The 16,474-nt window shown below is 50.0% G+C and overlaps 1 protein-coding gene across 1 annotated transcript in view; it reads right to left on the bottom strand.

The window, feature by feature from the left end:
• The window catches only part of LOC108547013 (transcription factor Sox-19b), a 29,679-nt gene extending 17,121 nt beyond the window's left edge, over positions 1 to 12,558 (bottom strand). Inside the window, exons 1-2 of the mRNA XM_017899341.1 lie at positions 12,519 to 12,558; positions 9,304 to 9,569 (exon numbers count right to left, since the gene is read on the bottom strand). Coding sequence (XP_017754830.1) covers positions 9,304 to 9,569; positions 12,519 to 12,523 — 271 coding nt within the window. The 5' untranslated portion in view covers positions 12,524 to 12,558. The remainder of the gene's footprint in view (positions 1 to 9,303; positions 9,570 to 12,518) is intronic.
• Positions 12,559 to 16,474: the final 3,916 nt, after the last annotated feature.

The following is a 16,474-nucleotide window of genomic DNA, read 5'->3' as shown; positions in this document are numbered from 1 at the left end:
TCTTCCGATGATGCAAAATTAACTCTCCAACAAATATCGAAATGGAAAGCAACCGCAGTCGCACGTGCATCATCCAGTGGACATCCGGTGGACATCCGGTGGACGAAAGGATGGCTCTCTTCCTTGGACGCTATTTACATTACAGCCTATTTCAATCGATACACGTTTTCCCTGCCTGAAAGGCAGGTGGCACGGACGAACAAGGGGTGGAATAGGGGTGGCGAACGGACTCTGGTCGGGGGTGGGTTGGCGTATTTGTTTAGAACAAAGGCTTGCCGGCACCGTCGGTATTAGTAGGTAGGTATTCTCGACCACCACTCCTTCCTTCTCTTTCCGTGCTTTCGGAGAGGACCACGGCTACGAACGCCGACGTCGCCGTCGTCGTCGTCGGCGGCGTCGTCGACGACGATGAGGACCGGGCTTAAAGCACAATGGCGCCTGCTTTTCAGTCCTTTCGCTGGCGAACAATGCCGTTTATTTAACATCGTTTAAAAGTACAAAGCCTGTTAATTAATGGACGGGGTCGAAGAAGAGAGACGTGGAAGCCAAGGGAAGAGGAACTCGGACGCGGAGGGCGCGGAGAGGATAGCCATGGCGACGGGGAGCCATTGCTAGAGCGCGGCTTTTACCACACCAACGACGCGCTATTGCCCCGGCATTACTATTTCTCCAGCCAGCTGCTATTAGTCCAGCGAGAGCTACCAAGGCACTGCCTCTGCTTTCTTCTCTCTCCTTCTTCCCGTTGCTTTCCTTTTCCTCCTCCTCGCCCCCCCCCTCCCTTCCTTTTTTCTTCTTTTGCTCGTCTTCATTGTCGCGGGCAAAACTAGGCTACTACCGCTGCTACTACCGGAGTACCGTTTTCTCTCTCGCCTCCACTCTCCTCTCCCTTCTTTTTCCCCTTTCTCGCATTATTTCTCTCCAGCCGTTTCCTTTCTTTCCCTCTTTTCCCCTTTTTCATCCCTTGTTCTCCCGCGTGTCTTCGCTGCGGACTCGACAGAGCTCGCTGTGTGCGCGCGCGCCAACGCTGTTTTGCCTCTGCGTGTTCCTCGTTGAATCGACTGGAGAACAGCGGCTGCGGTTTTTTAGTTAATTAATTACCGCGATGAAAGGCTGCCCCGTTTCTCTTCCTCCGTTCCGGGCTCGGTTACAATGTTCCTGTAATTTTTCCCTCCGCAATGCTACCGATAACGCCGCGTTTGTTTCCTCGTCGCGCTTTTATCTTCCGGGGATGTTCGGATTTCTCTGTTGGACTATAAACGAGAAACGGCAGAACAGGCTTCGACGAGTGTCTCGACGTTTGAAATAACGTTCCCGCGTATCGCGGGGCTGTCTGGAATTTTTGTCGCGGGATTTCGCTTGGCGTCGCGACGTTGTTCCGTTGATCCCGCTTTTCTGCCGAGCAAAATACGAAAAGGAATTCGCAGCTTGTTCGGATTCGACGAGTGTAGCCGCGTATAGAAACTTTACACGCGAAACGGGAATTTTTGCTGTAAACAACCCCGAGGAGAAGTGCACGCGAAGTATGCGCGATTTCTAAGAAAATACCGCGCAGGGAAGAAATTCCGTTTGGTAGACTAATTTCCTTTGCCGCGCGTTGAAGAGAATTTTATTCGGAAGACATTTTTGCGACTACAGAGAGCGGGCGAAAAAAGGGCAGGTTTTAAGAGAGAAAATTTCATTTGGAAGGTACCATTTAGAGGAACTGGCTTCCACTTTCTCGAGCTGAGCGTCGCGAATGTTCTCGCGGGGGACACTGGTCCTTCAAAAGAATATTTCTCGCGGGTAGTTTCTCCGTGGAGTTAAAAAACCAGGGGGTGGCAAAGCGCGCTTCCAGAGCAGTTGCCGCATTGTCGATCGATCCACAGACCCATTCTACCTAGGAGAGCCTGTTCCCGACGATGAAACGTGGAAATTGGAAAACGTTTCCTGCATTTCCTGTCTACGCGGAGACGCCACGCCAGGAGAAACAAACTTATTATTCGATTAAAAAGTCGGGACGCAAAGACGGAGAGACTCGCGGGGTGTCTTACGTTCTGAAAATACTCGCGAAAAATTTTCCCCTGTCTTCTTCTTTTCTCGAATAACAGAAGGGACAAGCTGGAAACCGTGGTGGCATTCCCGTTTCATCGAGATGGAAAGTTTCGGAGCGACCGCTGGTTAATTTCGAGGGACCACGAACGAAACAGAGATTTCTAAACTCGAAAACCTGATATCGGATCTTGTCTCGCGGTAAATTTAATAGGATTTCGATTTCGATTAAAAGCAGAGGCGTCGCATTCTAATTACTGGCTTTCGAATTTCACGGTTCTCCGATTTAATTAGGCCGACCACCCAGATCAAACGGATCATTAAACACAGAGAGCCATTAATCCTTCCGTGGCCTACTATTCCGTCACTTTCACTTCGCCATTTTGCAATCTCTTGTCCCATCGGAGAATACTTTTTTTCTCAAAAGATAAACGTAATTATTACGACTTCCGTGTACCGTACGTTTGCTTCACTCGCGAGGCCACGCGTGCGGACGTTTTCCTTATTTACTCGCGTTTAATTAACACGAGTCTATCGATAACGCGGACTACGAGGTGGCTATAAAATTGAACAATCAGACAAGACAAAAAAAAAAAAGGAAAAAAAGGAAAAGAAAAGGAAAATGGTAAATAATAAACGAAATATAAGTGCACGGTATATCACGCTTTATCTTTATCAATCTCGTTTTCCCTCGCAACCGTATCCTGCCCAACCCCGTTGGAAAAGACAAAGTAACTTATGCCTGATCCACGTCAGAAATTTTGCACCGTATAAATTAACGCCTCGTGCAACGTTATCTCGATGATAGGTCCACGTGGTCGGCGACGAGAAACAATGGCCTGTTTATCGGCCTTAACGATCTATTATTCGACGTGGAAGACTGCTGGACGTATTAATGAGCCGTACACATTGCAGATTAATAGGACACGTTATTATCCGTGCAACAGCGAGCTTCTTTTTCGTCGTACAAAGAACCTAATACCAACAAATTGCCCGTCTTCCGTTGGCGAATATGGCGGCTTCGGACGTGTGACGCGCGAGCTTATTGTGCGCGGCAAGCGTTGCGTATTTTACGAGGGAAAAATGCAGATTATGGTTGCGCCAGGTGCCGTGTTTTCTTATTTGAAAGGGAAATTCGGCGCGTACGGAGATTTAATTGACCGCCGAGTTTTCCACGCTACCGCTAATATTTTTCAAACTTGAAGTATTACCAGTGGCATAATCGTATCGCTTTGCTGTACAGCGAGCACAGTTTCCATGGAGATAACTTTCGTCGGATTAATTAAGACATACGCCTTTGGTTTATTGCGACGAGATTTCACTGGAAATTCCAGTATAATACACGTGTACCGTGTCATGTTTCCACGCGTGGTTCAAACCCCTGGTATATACTAGTATCCTACTTAAAATTCTGCAACCATATCTAGTGGAAATTTCACTTTCCCTTTCGTTTCTCCTTCTTTTTACACAACGTTGTTCGTTATTCGCTCGTTCGTGAATTGTTTAACCGCCTTTCGCGTTCCATTTATCGCTGCAACTTCTTTTCCAATTCTTCTTCTGCTTCCACATTCGTGTAAACTTTGTTCCGCTTATTCTCGGACAACTTTGCATTCGCGGTGCATAACTTAACCGCTGCGATATAATTTATTATTTGTCGTTAGTCATCGCTATTTCTCGAAAGACCACAGTTACTGTAACGGTTAAATAGTTAATTGCTGTGATAACTTCTTTGTACGATGCACGGAAATGATGCATTTTTCAATTTTCCATTTTCCCGTAACTCCGATATCGGTTAATAAATTTTGGCGAATTAAAAGAGATTGGGAAATTACCCATAGACCTTTCCCCCAATTTCAATTTCTAATTTACACACCGACACGTCTCCGTGCTCGTTACCAAACGGAAGATTCATCGCGAACGTTGGCGGAAGGTCCACCCCAAATCGGTGGCGAACGGGCGCGTATTCGCGGCGCATAGCAGAGACGAGAGTAGGATGAGGCGAGCTTTCAGCCTCGAGAGCTTTAAGCTTGCTTGGGGACGATCATTTTTAATCACGCGGAGACGGAGGGCTAGATAGAGGGAGGAAAGAACGGGAGAGTAGCGGCGCGTGTACCTGTGTGCAGGCGTTTTGTGCTCCCTCCTTTGTCGCAAGGGCGCCATTGTTCTCGCGATTCTATAGGATCGCAGTGTCGGGGTCCTCCGCGAATTGTTTTCTTCGCGAATCTTGTACGGGCTCTCTCCTCCTCTCTCTCTGTCTCTTTGCTCCGCGCGCTCTCTCTCCGTGTCCTAGACACGATTACGTCCACTTTCCTCGGGATTACGATGCCTCGTCTTTGAACACCAGAGTTTTCGTGGCCCTCCCTTTGTCCGTTCCCGAAGGTCTCGCGAATTTTCGCGTCACAGAGAATTTTAGATGCCTCGAGAGACTTTCCGTTTGCACGTTTGCAGCGGAAAAGAGAGACCGTGTTGCTCGTCACGCCTGATGTTTCGGAATCGCGCGATAGGATAGTTGATCGAGGACGAAATTCCACGACGATCAAGAACGGGGGTGTAAGAACCTTTCGCAACTAGATTTCACCGTGTATTTCTCGATCTCGGTATCTTCGCACAGCTGACTTTTATCTTCTTTGTCCGTTACCGAAAGACAGCTAATTTTCGTTTCATCTTTGTTTATTGCTCCTCCGTTGCGTTGAAAATTCACTCTGGATCTCGTATCGAATATAAATACGAGTATTAAATACTCTCCCTATCCCCGAGGGAGAATTATAAAGAAGTCAGACATGCATAAACGATGTTCTCAAAGATCTAGCTAATTTCCTCCGCAAAAAGTTCTCATCCCGACGAATACGAAAGATATTAAATTTCTTTTCGACGTCCTCTCATCGTCCACACCCTGTGTGGCAAAAACCAACCCCGTTGTCAAACCTGTGTTTCCTCTAATTACCATTCGCGTTACGAGAACGCGGCGAAGAAAAAGAAGCGGAAGGCCGATAAAGGAGGAGCCGTTCCCTCCGTTTAACCAGATAAGCCGCAAAACGCCGAAGCAATTTCAGCCCGTCAGAGGATTCCTCCGCGATGACGATGGAAAGGGATCGACTCGCCGGAGGGAAGCGTAGAAAACGCTCGTTCCACGGCCTCCAAGGGTTAAATAGGGTTGTCCTTCGCGGGATGAATATTCTCTCCGCGACTGTCCCTGCCTCTGCAGCTCGGCTCGCTTCAACGTCGATGAGTGCGCAAAACCGACAAGTCGTTTCTTTAACGCACGCGAAAGAACTGGAAGGCCGAGGAGAAGCGAGAGAAGAGATGAGAGAAACAGATAAAGCTGGAGAAAGAGAGAGAGAGAGAGACGCTACGAGAACCGGCAGAAATACTTCATTACGATGAAAGCTTCGCTCCTACCTTCTCAAGTCTCCTCTTCCCCTATCCAACCCCTTTCCCGCCCTCTCTTTCTATCTTCAGCGACCATGTGTTTCACCGTCTCCCCGTTTTCGCGTTTGCACGTACCTACATCCACCACCTTTTCCTCTTTGTCCACTTTCCTTCGCCCTCCGTGCACCCTCCGTCTCCTACAGTTCCTCCTGCTCTTCGTCTTCGTTTCTACGCGCACCGGCACGTGAAAATGCGTTTCTCGCATTGTGCGTCTGCGTGGCGCGTTCTCCTGACGTTTCTCTTTCTCTCTTTTACTTTTCAGCAGCGACAATGCAGGTTGGGTATTTCAGGGACTGGCGGAAGAGAACAGGAAGCGAGAGGACACGAAGGGAATTACGACGATCGATGAAGGGGTGAGCGGACAGTCTTGGCTCGGTGATCGCCTCTGAGTAATTGAGTCGGACCTCGGATGGGACATTTGTGACCAGTGAATTATTCCCAACCGTCCTGCGGTGAGTGGCGGGAATTTCACTGGAATTCGTAGAATTCTCGCGAGCGGTTGTTTTCGTGCTCGCCATATATATATCGAGGATCAATTATTCGTGGAAATCAAATTAACATGTTTGGTGAAAGTAAAGCAACGACAGGTACGTGTCATAAACGGTATCGTAGAACCGCGATCTTGGGCAAAGGGGTAATTTGTAGAAATGAAAGTTAAATATTCGATCTCCAATTACGATCGCAACGATAAAGTAATTAGAGCGACGCGTGATGCTTCGTAGCCTTAAGAAATATTAAATTATCAGGCACACTAATAATTCGTTATATACGCGAATGTCACTGTTCTAAAATGTACCGAGTGTGCGTCCAGCCGACGTAATTGCCTGTACAAGAGGAAAATGGAAGGAAAAGCAACGGTAGACCTTAATTTCCATTTTAATTTCCTCCGCGCCATATCGTTTGGCTAAACAGAACTCGAAACCCTTCGGAAACTTCCCATCGTCGTTCACCGACCGGTCTAATCGATCCTCATTCAATTAACATCCACCCTAACTCGTCTCGCAGGAAATACGACCGAAGAACCACCCCCTCCCATGCGTCTAACCTACTCAGACCGAGTGAAACCTTTCCATCGGGCGAAGAAAGTACGTCGCGCAGACGGACAGAGCGAGAGGAAGAGGACGGAAAAGTTTGGGTGCGGGTTACAGGAACGTCCAATAACCAGATTAGCTTCTCCCGGCGGAGCGTGTGCTCGATACCGTGAGCTCGATCACGCTTCCGCCACAGTTTTGCGCCGGTTGGAGAATCGCGGAACGTGTCCGGTCGTACGGTTGGAAGATAAACGCGGACATTCGTCCGCTAATCGACGTCGTAAAACCGACGTTGCCTGTCGATGACGTTTCACCGAACGTCTACGAGCCGATGCGAGCGTAATTGCGCGTTCGTCGCGCGGAACGCGGGCGCGGGCGCGAGAAAACGCGACAGCTTGTTCGCCGCGTTCATCACGGACGTCGCTTTCCATCGATTCTTCGCGGAGACGCGGATGGCGCGTCGTTCCAGCACCGGGAATTTGATTAAACGCCTCTGCCTGGGTAATGCCGCTACTTCGGCATCGCGTGCACGGTGTTACGCTCGTGATTAATCGACATTTCGGTTTTTCCTCGCCTTTTGCCCGCTTTTATCCTCCATTTGCATAATTTGCGAAGGGATGTAATTACCGGTGAAGATAAACAGATTATTTCTGTTTATTGCTCGCGAATGTTATTAAGTTACACGGAATTTGTCTGGAATTGCTTTGCCAATTTTTGCACGCTTGTATCAGCCATACGAACGTTATACTTGTTCCGCGATAAGAGAATCTGTGACTTCCTGGCAGAAATTGAACAAATGTCTTTGAAAAATGTTTGATCTTTAATTATTTATTCGGAGTTATCGTAAGGATCTGTCTACCAGGGAAATTTATATCTCTCTCGGACGATTATCTCGCGTTCCACTGATCGTGCTCGTATAACAGGGTTTGTTCGCGAGTAACGAGACGGTTACTTGGCGTCCGATAAGAAAATTCGCGATAAGCCGAGGCGACGATAAAATTTCATACAGAGTCTCGCGTGGTGCAAGAAATCCACCCTTTTTTCCTCTCGAATCGAAATTTCCATTTAGAGGCTATTTCGAGGCGGCGGACGAGCGCGCGCGTTTGCTCAGGCTTGGCAAACACCATCAACTTTTAGTTGGTTAACTGTTCAGTTGGTTCGAGAATGGAGAGAACGAGAGAGACAGAGTGCGTGAAACCGCGCGCGCATTCAACTAGTTAGTTGGGCAACTAAAAAGTTTACACTCCGTTGCAAGCCACGGCCAACTAAACGGTTGGTCAACTGCGGTGCAGCTTTCGCGTTCGAACGCGCTTATGTTACCGTGTAAATAACTGACCACTTCGCGTGTCTACCCGTTGCATCCCTTATTTTTCGCTTTGCGCCGCGCCTATCCATTTATTCCACTGCCGCGAAGAATAAGATGGCGATCGAAGGGAAAAATCGGACGGAAATTGAAATACTTTCGTAACGCGAGTAAAATTATCGTCCTGTAATTATCAGACAATTTTCGCACCTACGAGAGATCGCATCTTTGATCGACCATTATCAGCCGTGACAGATATCGACGCAAAACCAATCACGCGCGTGTCGTTATCATCCGTAAGCCTGTAAACGCGAGAAAGTCGAAGATTCGGGGGCGAAGCAACCCCGTAGCCTCGCGATCAGAGTGCCCTGGTCCGACAATGCAGCCCTCGAAGTGGCGCAGTTCGCGTGCACGAGGAAGGAGAGCGACAAGACGCAGGGTCGTGGAAACGGGCGCGGGAGGGTGCGGAGGGGTGGTTGGTTGCAGGATGAAATTTGCAAATGCTCCGACAAGCCAGCACGAGAGCCGCGGGGGTGAGCGCGAGGGGAGAGGGTTGTATATCAAGCAGAAATGCGCGCGGTGCCAGGGATATGGCGGTAAAAGAGCGACGAAAAAGTGTCGCTTCGACAAAGGGTGCAAGCTGGAGAAGAGAAAAGGGGGTGGCGGCGCGGGAGAGGCGGCGGTGGTGGAAGAGGTACGCGGAGGGGGTGGAATCGCGCGGCAGAGGGAGGTGGTTCGAGCGTGCGCGCATCATTTTTGCCGAGGAGTAGGCACTTCCCTTATTCGTCGTCGCCGACGGGGGAACCGGAGAGAGAAACGGGGGTAGAAGATCCGAGGCGAGGAAGAAAATGACGGATAAAGAAGCTTCGAGGGGTGGCTGCGGGAACGGGCTTTGTCGATTCCCGGGTATTTAACGGAAATACCAACCGGAATACCTTCGTCCCCGTTCGTCTTTATCTCCTTTTCTTTTCCCTCGCGGCTACACCGCCCCCCGTCACTGTCCTCGTCCTTCTTCTTCTCCTTCTCTTCCTCTTCCACCCTGTACCACGAGCAACGAATAATTCGAGCGTGTGTCGAGACTCGCCGAACCGACCGCGATCAAGCGATTTTGAAAGGGATGAATACCCGAGGAGATGCCGTCCTCGCGGCCCGCTGCTCGCAGAGAACCGACGTATGCGTGTTCCGGGCGAATTGTGCAAAGTTTGATCGTTCGCGGACCGATTATACGGTACTAGCAGTCAGCTGTTTGCTCGTCTGTTTCGACTTTTCCTTTTCCACCGTTAGTTCTTCGTTGAAAGAGTTTCTTTCCTTCGGACGGCTTTTTGCACGGTTGCGAGTTCAGTTTCGCTAATTGCATTCGCGAGGCACAGAAAGCAAACGGTTCGCGTGTGTGTGGCTGTCGCTTTTCGAGTAACGAGGATCGCGACACACATTTCTCTCCTCGAATCGGTTTTTCCGATACTTTTATTTCCTATTATCTATATAGCAAAACTATTCGGAAAAATGACTCACCGAGCCTCTTGGAGATCTCCGAGTTGTGCATCTTCGGGTTCTCCTGCGCGATCTTCCGCCGTTGCAGCCGGGACCAGACCATGAACGCGTTCATCGGCCTCTTGATGTGCTCCACCTGCGCCTTCTTCGTGGTCGGGCCGAGAGGGCTGCCGAGGCCAACCCCCATGGGGCCGACCCCCGCACCACCGGGAGGCGACGTGCCCGACATGCCCTGCATACCGCGCAGGGTCTCCGTGAACGAGCCGTCGCACATGTTGCCGCCGGCTCTGTAATTAAACGCAGCCACCAATTAGTAAGCTCAGCGGCCACGTTAATGGAGGGACACGCCCACGTGAAAACAGCCGCGACGACCGACAGTCCGACTGACCGGCCAGACCCTCCAGGAACTCCTGGATGTTCCTGCACCCTAGCCTGTAGGAACACCGCACGAGATCCTATTGTCTCCAGAGGCTCGCTCGTACTCCGTCGGAGACGAACCTCGTCCACTTTGCCTTGATTTACGATCTTCGCGACGTTATTTCGGTTATTTAGTCCCCGACTGGGTAGTTTAGGGTGCAAGCTGCTCGCTGGAAAGTCGCTTCGCGGAGATGTCGCGTTTCAGAGGGGGTAGTTTGTCGGAGAGGGTGACGAGGTTACTCGGATTTTGGTTTGCAGGGCAAATTCACGGATTTTTAGCGTAGCGAAGGGTAGTTCGCAGGGGTTTGAAGAGGCGAAGTTGCTCTTTCGAATATCTGGGGAAATTCGAGCGTAACTCTTGGTGGTTACAAAGTTTCAGACGAGGTTACCAGGCATTTGGTATACGAGGAATAAATTCACGATGTTTTCGGAAGAATAGAATAATCGATTCGAAATTGTCGAATCGCTTCGTTCGAGAGAGGAGGAGTAGAGAGGAGAGGGGAGCAGAGGATATTCTTTGGGCGAATTCGAATATGACTTTTGAACGCTACGAAGTTGGCGAAACGATGTTTGAATAATGTCTCGCGTGACGTGCACTGTAATTTTAGACGATGAACATATCAATCTTCCGTGATGCAATTTAGTACCCTGTTTTTATTTTTTGTGCGGTTGAACATGAATTTTGAATTGTGCGAGCTATCAGCGAAATTAGTACCGTCACGAGAGTAGCAAACAATCATTCAAATGACTCACTGGCAATTTTCTTTTTGCTCGCCACTAAGGAGCCGCGAATCCTAACGTCGCGGCCTGTCAGAAGGAGATTAAAATCATTAAGAAAGTGCTGAATAACCTTCCAAATTGACAGACTCGTTACATCAATCATCGTTTCATTCATCCGGACGCAACAAGTTACTTGACCAAACTCGCAAACATCCACCTTTCACGACCAGTCGCGAAACAAAAATGCAAGGAAGCGGCACGCACGCAAAGCGGCGATGAAATTCCTGCGTGAAACGGATTCGAGGTGGACGAAAATAACGAACGAGGCTAATAAACCATTCGGAGAATTAGACCAACAACGGGAATCAACCTTATCGACCGCAAACATTCCGCGCATTCGATATGAAAATCGTTGCACCACACGCGTGGCCGATCGAAGCGAAAGGTTGATGACACCTATAATTAGCCGGACAACGCTCTCGAAAATCCTTCGCCTGTAAATCGCGTGAAAAGGGAATTTCCACCGGTCACCGGTATAATAACTCGCGGCAGTAAATCCACGTATACACGCACATGCAGGCACGCAGGCACGCGCGCGCATTCCAATGGTGTTGGTGGCTTTTAATTGTGCGCCAGCGACACGCAGAAGAACCGAGCGAGGGCACTCGTGCAGCCACTCCTCACGGTCCCGGTAATTGCTTATTCGTTTGCTCTTTGATTCATAAGCAAATTAATCTTATCCTTTTCTCGTATCAAAGCCATTAACCAATCTCGCCGCGTTGCTGCCTCTCCTCTCTCCGTCTTTTTACCCTAAATGTCACCCTTCGCTTAGGGTGTTCTCCCTCCTCCTCTCTCTTTCTCGCCGTTCCTTCCGCGACCCCGGGAATGAAATCTCTCTCTCTCTCTCTCACTCTACTTCCCTCGGTTTCTCCTCTCGAACTAACACAATTACGCGGATCTCCTTGAGCATTCATTAAGAAAAAAAAACCTGTAGTGGTTGAGGGAGTTAACCCCGGGGGCGGTAGTTACGATTTTGTAGGGTTAGAATCACCCTCGGGCCGGGACCACCCTCGAGTGTCATTCAGGCCGGATTAATAGATACGTTGGTTAGAGAGACGTTCGGGGCGGGAGAGGGTGCAACGGAGCAGCGTGGCTGCTCTAGAGAGGCCCCAAGGGTGCTCGGGGGTGGTTCACCGGAGAGAGAGAAGATGCTGGAAGTAATGGCTGTTGACAAGCTGCGACGGGGGATTAGGAAGTGCTAATTGAATGTTTAGGCAACGGCTGATGACGCTGTGCACGCGGTAATTTATTGCTCGAGCCCAGTCGCCGATCTCTGACCACCAAGACGCAAGCATTGGATGCTCAGAGTCACTCGAGGAACGACTGCCGTAGAGGTCGGGAAAATAACCGAACCGCGAAGATCGTTGGGCTGGTAGAAAAGTTGGTTTTCAAAGTATTTTTCGACGAAACAGTCGCGACGAGTTTGGTAGATATTTGTATACGTGGATCGGAGAACTCGAGGAAACATACACCATCTCCCTGGTACGACTGGAAAACAGAGGTCTCTTCGACTTTGTTTCAGATACTCTCGGATTAATTGCCTTGCCGTCGGTGTTGATAAACAGTCATTTAATCGGGCCTAAATCCTCGAAAGTGGTGTTGGATTATCGATACTTTGTACAACAACGTGATAATGAAACGGTAATATATTCTAACCGAGATAATACAGGATTCTTTTCGTGATCGTTGAATCGAAGCAGTAACACGGATCTATTATCGCAATCTCGTTCGATAACTATCCAAGCGACACGTTGCAGATTATGTAAATCAGAGTCGAAAACTACGCGTACTTTGTCACGAGCGAGTTAATTAATTCGTCGACATAAAACGAGTCATATAAGACGCTCGTTTCTTTTGCTTAACAAACTTCTCTTTACCGGAGTCCTCGAGAATTCGCAAACTCCTCGAGTCAACTGAATTTCGGTTTAACTCGACATCATCATCGTCAACGTGTCGCGAGTTTTACGTTGAAACCCGATCGCAAAGTATCCTCGCTCTCTCGCAAATCGCATCAACGACGTGTTTACGAAGGGACTCACCTCATGAAGTGGCCGGCGGCCCGTTGGTGCAAGTCCAGCTCAATTTTGCTGCCGTGGTTGAGACTCTCGTCTCTCCTGGTGCCCAAGGATACTGAACTGTGACGCGCGAGGCGAACGGAAACCAACAACAACAAGCAGCAAGTCACTACACTGTCATATCAGGCCATCCACTCGAGTCCCGAGATCACTGTGCTGCACGCTAACACTTTCTCCTCGTTTACCGATCAGATATTCGCTTCGCGACACTGGACACGGCCCAACGGCGACATCCTTCGCGACCAAGGAAGCGAAACAACGTGGACAAGCCAGCAGCCGGGGCTAAACGCTCGGAAGATGAAAACCGTGAGAGGCGGCTGTCGCGTTCGGAAGCGACGCACGAGGACGAGCACGGCGTGCACGACGTTCAATCTGCCTCCGCGGACGATAGTTTTGGGAGTGTGCACGCACGACGCGACGCCTGCCGCCGATCCACGGACTCCGCGCGCCAGCCTACCCCCACCACCGAGGTCCAAACGAGAAAACATCGGCTCGGCGAATCGCGCGGCGCCGTGGGCGTGGCCGACGGGCCGACCGCGGTATCGCTGAGCATCGAGATTGGTCGGCGACTCGAGGCCGTCGATAACGAACCGTCCTGCGTTCATCGGTCCTCCCTTCCATCAACCGCTTCGCGTTCCTCTTCTGTCGCTTCAATTTTCTCTCCTCGTTCGCCTCCGCCACTCACCCTCCCGCGTTCGTCTTCTTTCGTCTTTCTTTCCACCAACTCGCAACCGCCACGCGAAATTTCTTCTGGAGACCGATCATGGTCACCGGGCTGTCCTGTTCCGAAAAAATTTACCAACTACCATAGGGGTGAATGTTTTCTTTTTCTTCTTCTCTCGTTCGGCTTCGGTCAGTCGAATTTTCTTGCTGGGCTCAGTCGTCACAGGGATATTCCGGGTATTCGGATACCTCTCTTTTCAAACTCGTCTGTCCGAGTTTATTTCCAGGAATCTACGTTTAACGCCAAACGTCTTCGGAGCTGCGAAGTTGGCTTGGGACTAACCGAGTTATCTCGAAAGGAGAGTTTCGCGAAGATAATTTTTGGTCCCTGGTGACAACGGAGTCTGGCCTGTTTACGTCCGCGTAATACACCGGCGCGTGGCGCGGCATCGCGAGGGGTGGGTCAAACCCTCGGAAGGAAGAGGGACGGAGAGCTGCCGATGAGGCCGAAGCGCGGAGCGGAAAAGAGAGGAGCAATCGGGGGTGTGCGAGTTAGAGCGTGGAGCCAGGTAGAGCAGCCACCGCCACCATCTCCGCGAGCACGGACCACGGGTACCAACCGATCCAGCCCATGCGTGGTGGGGACATGGTGGAAGAAGGTGGGTCGCCCGGAGATGGTGGCCGTTGGTATCGCCGAGTCGAATTCGAAAGAACGCTGCTGAGAATGGAAATAAGAAGGTGACTTCTCTCTTCGATACCACTCACCGTTTGCCCCCCTCCCCCCACCTCTGCTGGCAACACCAGTCCCACCACCCCCTCGGTTGGCCCGGCAGACCTCGCTACCAGCGCGGCCCAGTCTCTCTTTCCTCCACGGGCTGTGTTTCTCTCGCTTCCAGCCGAGTGGAGGACATTGTGCTTCGATCTACGAGGCGGCCCGCTCTCCTACAAAATGGTAGCTCGCGGCGTTTTGCTCTTTTAAGCGGCCGGATAGCGGGGGGTTTCCACGTACTGCACCCCCGGTGCGCGCGGGGACAATGTCGATAGGTGAGCCACGAGACGTGGCAGTTCGCGAAAACTGCAAGGTCTGGCACGTGTAACGGAGAATAGCTTCGTGATTTCGCCTGGATAGCATTGGGGTGGTTATTCTAAATGTCTGCGGTTTCGTTCGAATAAACGATATTATTAATCCCTCGTAGTACTAAAAGCTTTGTCGTAAAATCGGTGAGCTTGTCTGCGATAAGATAAAGAGGAAATCGTATGTGTAATTATTTTATTTCGAATTTGGTGGTCGACCATCGACCATAGTGTATATTTTTTCGAATCGACGACCTAGAGTCTAGAGGCAGGGTGCAAAGTCACTCACGCGGAGATTCTGCTTCTCGCGTTTAACTCGTGATATTTTCCACGAGTTTCGCGCGTTTATAGAACAAGGGGTTAATAACGTTTGACCCGTGCTCGATTTTCCCGCGAGCGTTATTTACGCGGACATGGAGAGCGCGGAATGTACCGATGTTTCGGATAAAGCCGTTGAATTGGAGAACCTTGAACGAGGTTCGCAACGGAGTAACGAGTGGCCAGATCGACGGAGTGACAGGCGGGCACAATCAAGCGATTTCATCGTTTCCACGTAGCGGTGAAAAGGTTCCTAACTGACGGCGCGAAGTGGCGTCGATTACAAAAGAATTTATAGACCGTCCGTTTTCTCTATAGACACTCGATTCCACCCTCTCTCGCGTGCATCGATCGCCTCTTGTTTATTCCCAAGTGGCGGCAAGGGTGAGAGGCGACGAACAGGGGGACCAGCGCGTTTCGGCACCCCTCTGCCGCTAATCTCATAATTTCATCGACACTGGTCATTTTCTGTGCGATCGACACCGCTGCACCCGATGATCCGAACGATCTCGTAAACAGAATTATTTGATCCGCGATGAGTTCATCGCGGATTGCGCCGCATTAAGCACGACGAGTCGCGTGACTCGGCCAATGAACGTTTTGTCGATGCAACAGCGTGCTCGTTCCGCTCTTTTCGCGTATAAAAACATAATTTGCCCGTAATTTCCGTGGAAAATTGTTGGCCGCCGCTGTTAGAAACAACATTAGCGACGGCCATTGATTTACCGACGCGCGGATATAATTGCGTCCGCGTGGACCAGCGAATTTCGACGTCCTCCTTCTTTTTCTAGGCACAGTCCGTCCAGTCACGTTGCGAAACATTGCGCGACTCACTCGTTAAATTTCTCGAAAGATTAAACTTCTTGTTATAGAACCAGTTACTTTACTCTCGAAAGCATCTCGGATTTACGCGTCAACTTTTCTTGCCCGAAGACGTCAAATCTCCGACTAAGATAACACTTCGTATTCCGATCAAAGATAGAGCAAGATCTGTAAACTATTATTTAATTTGCTCGAACAGAAAGAGTTCTTCGGCCATGTTCCTCTCCCGTGAAATGCACGACGTTTGACGAACGTCGACTATCGTGATTTCGGAACAAATCCAAAAATTCTAGTGTCCACTCGAATCAGGGAAATCATTAGGATCAAGAGACTCGTGAGTCGCGCACTGTTTATCACGAGGAAGATTTATTTCCCCTCTGCGGCGTAGCACGTGCTGGCTCCCCGTGCACGGACAGGGTCGCGCCGATATTGTTGTACGCGTCGTGGAACATGTAACGTATGAATATCTAATGCACCCCATCCACAATTAAATTCGGACAATATGTTTTGTTTCGGGAGGGGCCACCACCCTCGAAGAACGGAGGGGTCTCGCCTGTGAATCAGGGACCTTTCCCTTCGGGATCCTCCATCGTTGAATAACGCCCCAAGTGTAAATCTCACGCTGTACACGCCGATACGACGAGAGGCGATAATAACTTTCGGGCAAATCGCGCCAGACCGCAGCCTCTCCAAATTGTCCGCGTCGCCATTGAAATTCAACGTGTCAACGAGTCATCGTCGGTGATTACCGAAGTGGACGAGTTTTATTAATAAGTCTCGAATTACGGGACCAACGTACGCAATTTTCCGTGGCAAAGTGAATTCTTGTTTCACGAACGAGGAATATTAAGGCTCATCGTTCTCGCCATCGCAAGATCGACGTAACGGTTTAGCGAGCGTACGCGAAACTGCAATATCCACGATATCTTCGTTTACCAGAGGATTCAAAAACGTTATCGACTCCGCGTAAAAATTTGCAAATGGATAAACGTCGAACGAAATGAAGTTATTAGATCCCGGGGAACCGTTAGACGTACGTTTCG

This window comes from Eufriesea mexicana, unplaced genomic scaffold (assembly GCF_001483705.2).
Source record: "Eufriesea mexicana isolate 0111107269 unplaced genomic scaffold, ASM148370v2 scaffold812, whole genome shotgun sequence".
Classification (NCBI taxonomy): Eukaryota; Metazoa; Arthropoda; class Insecta; order Hymenoptera; family Apidae; genus Eufriesea; species Eufriesea mexicana.
The sequence above is the reverse complement of the archived record's forward strand: the minus strand, read 5'-3'. Positions and strand labels throughout refer to the sequence as shown.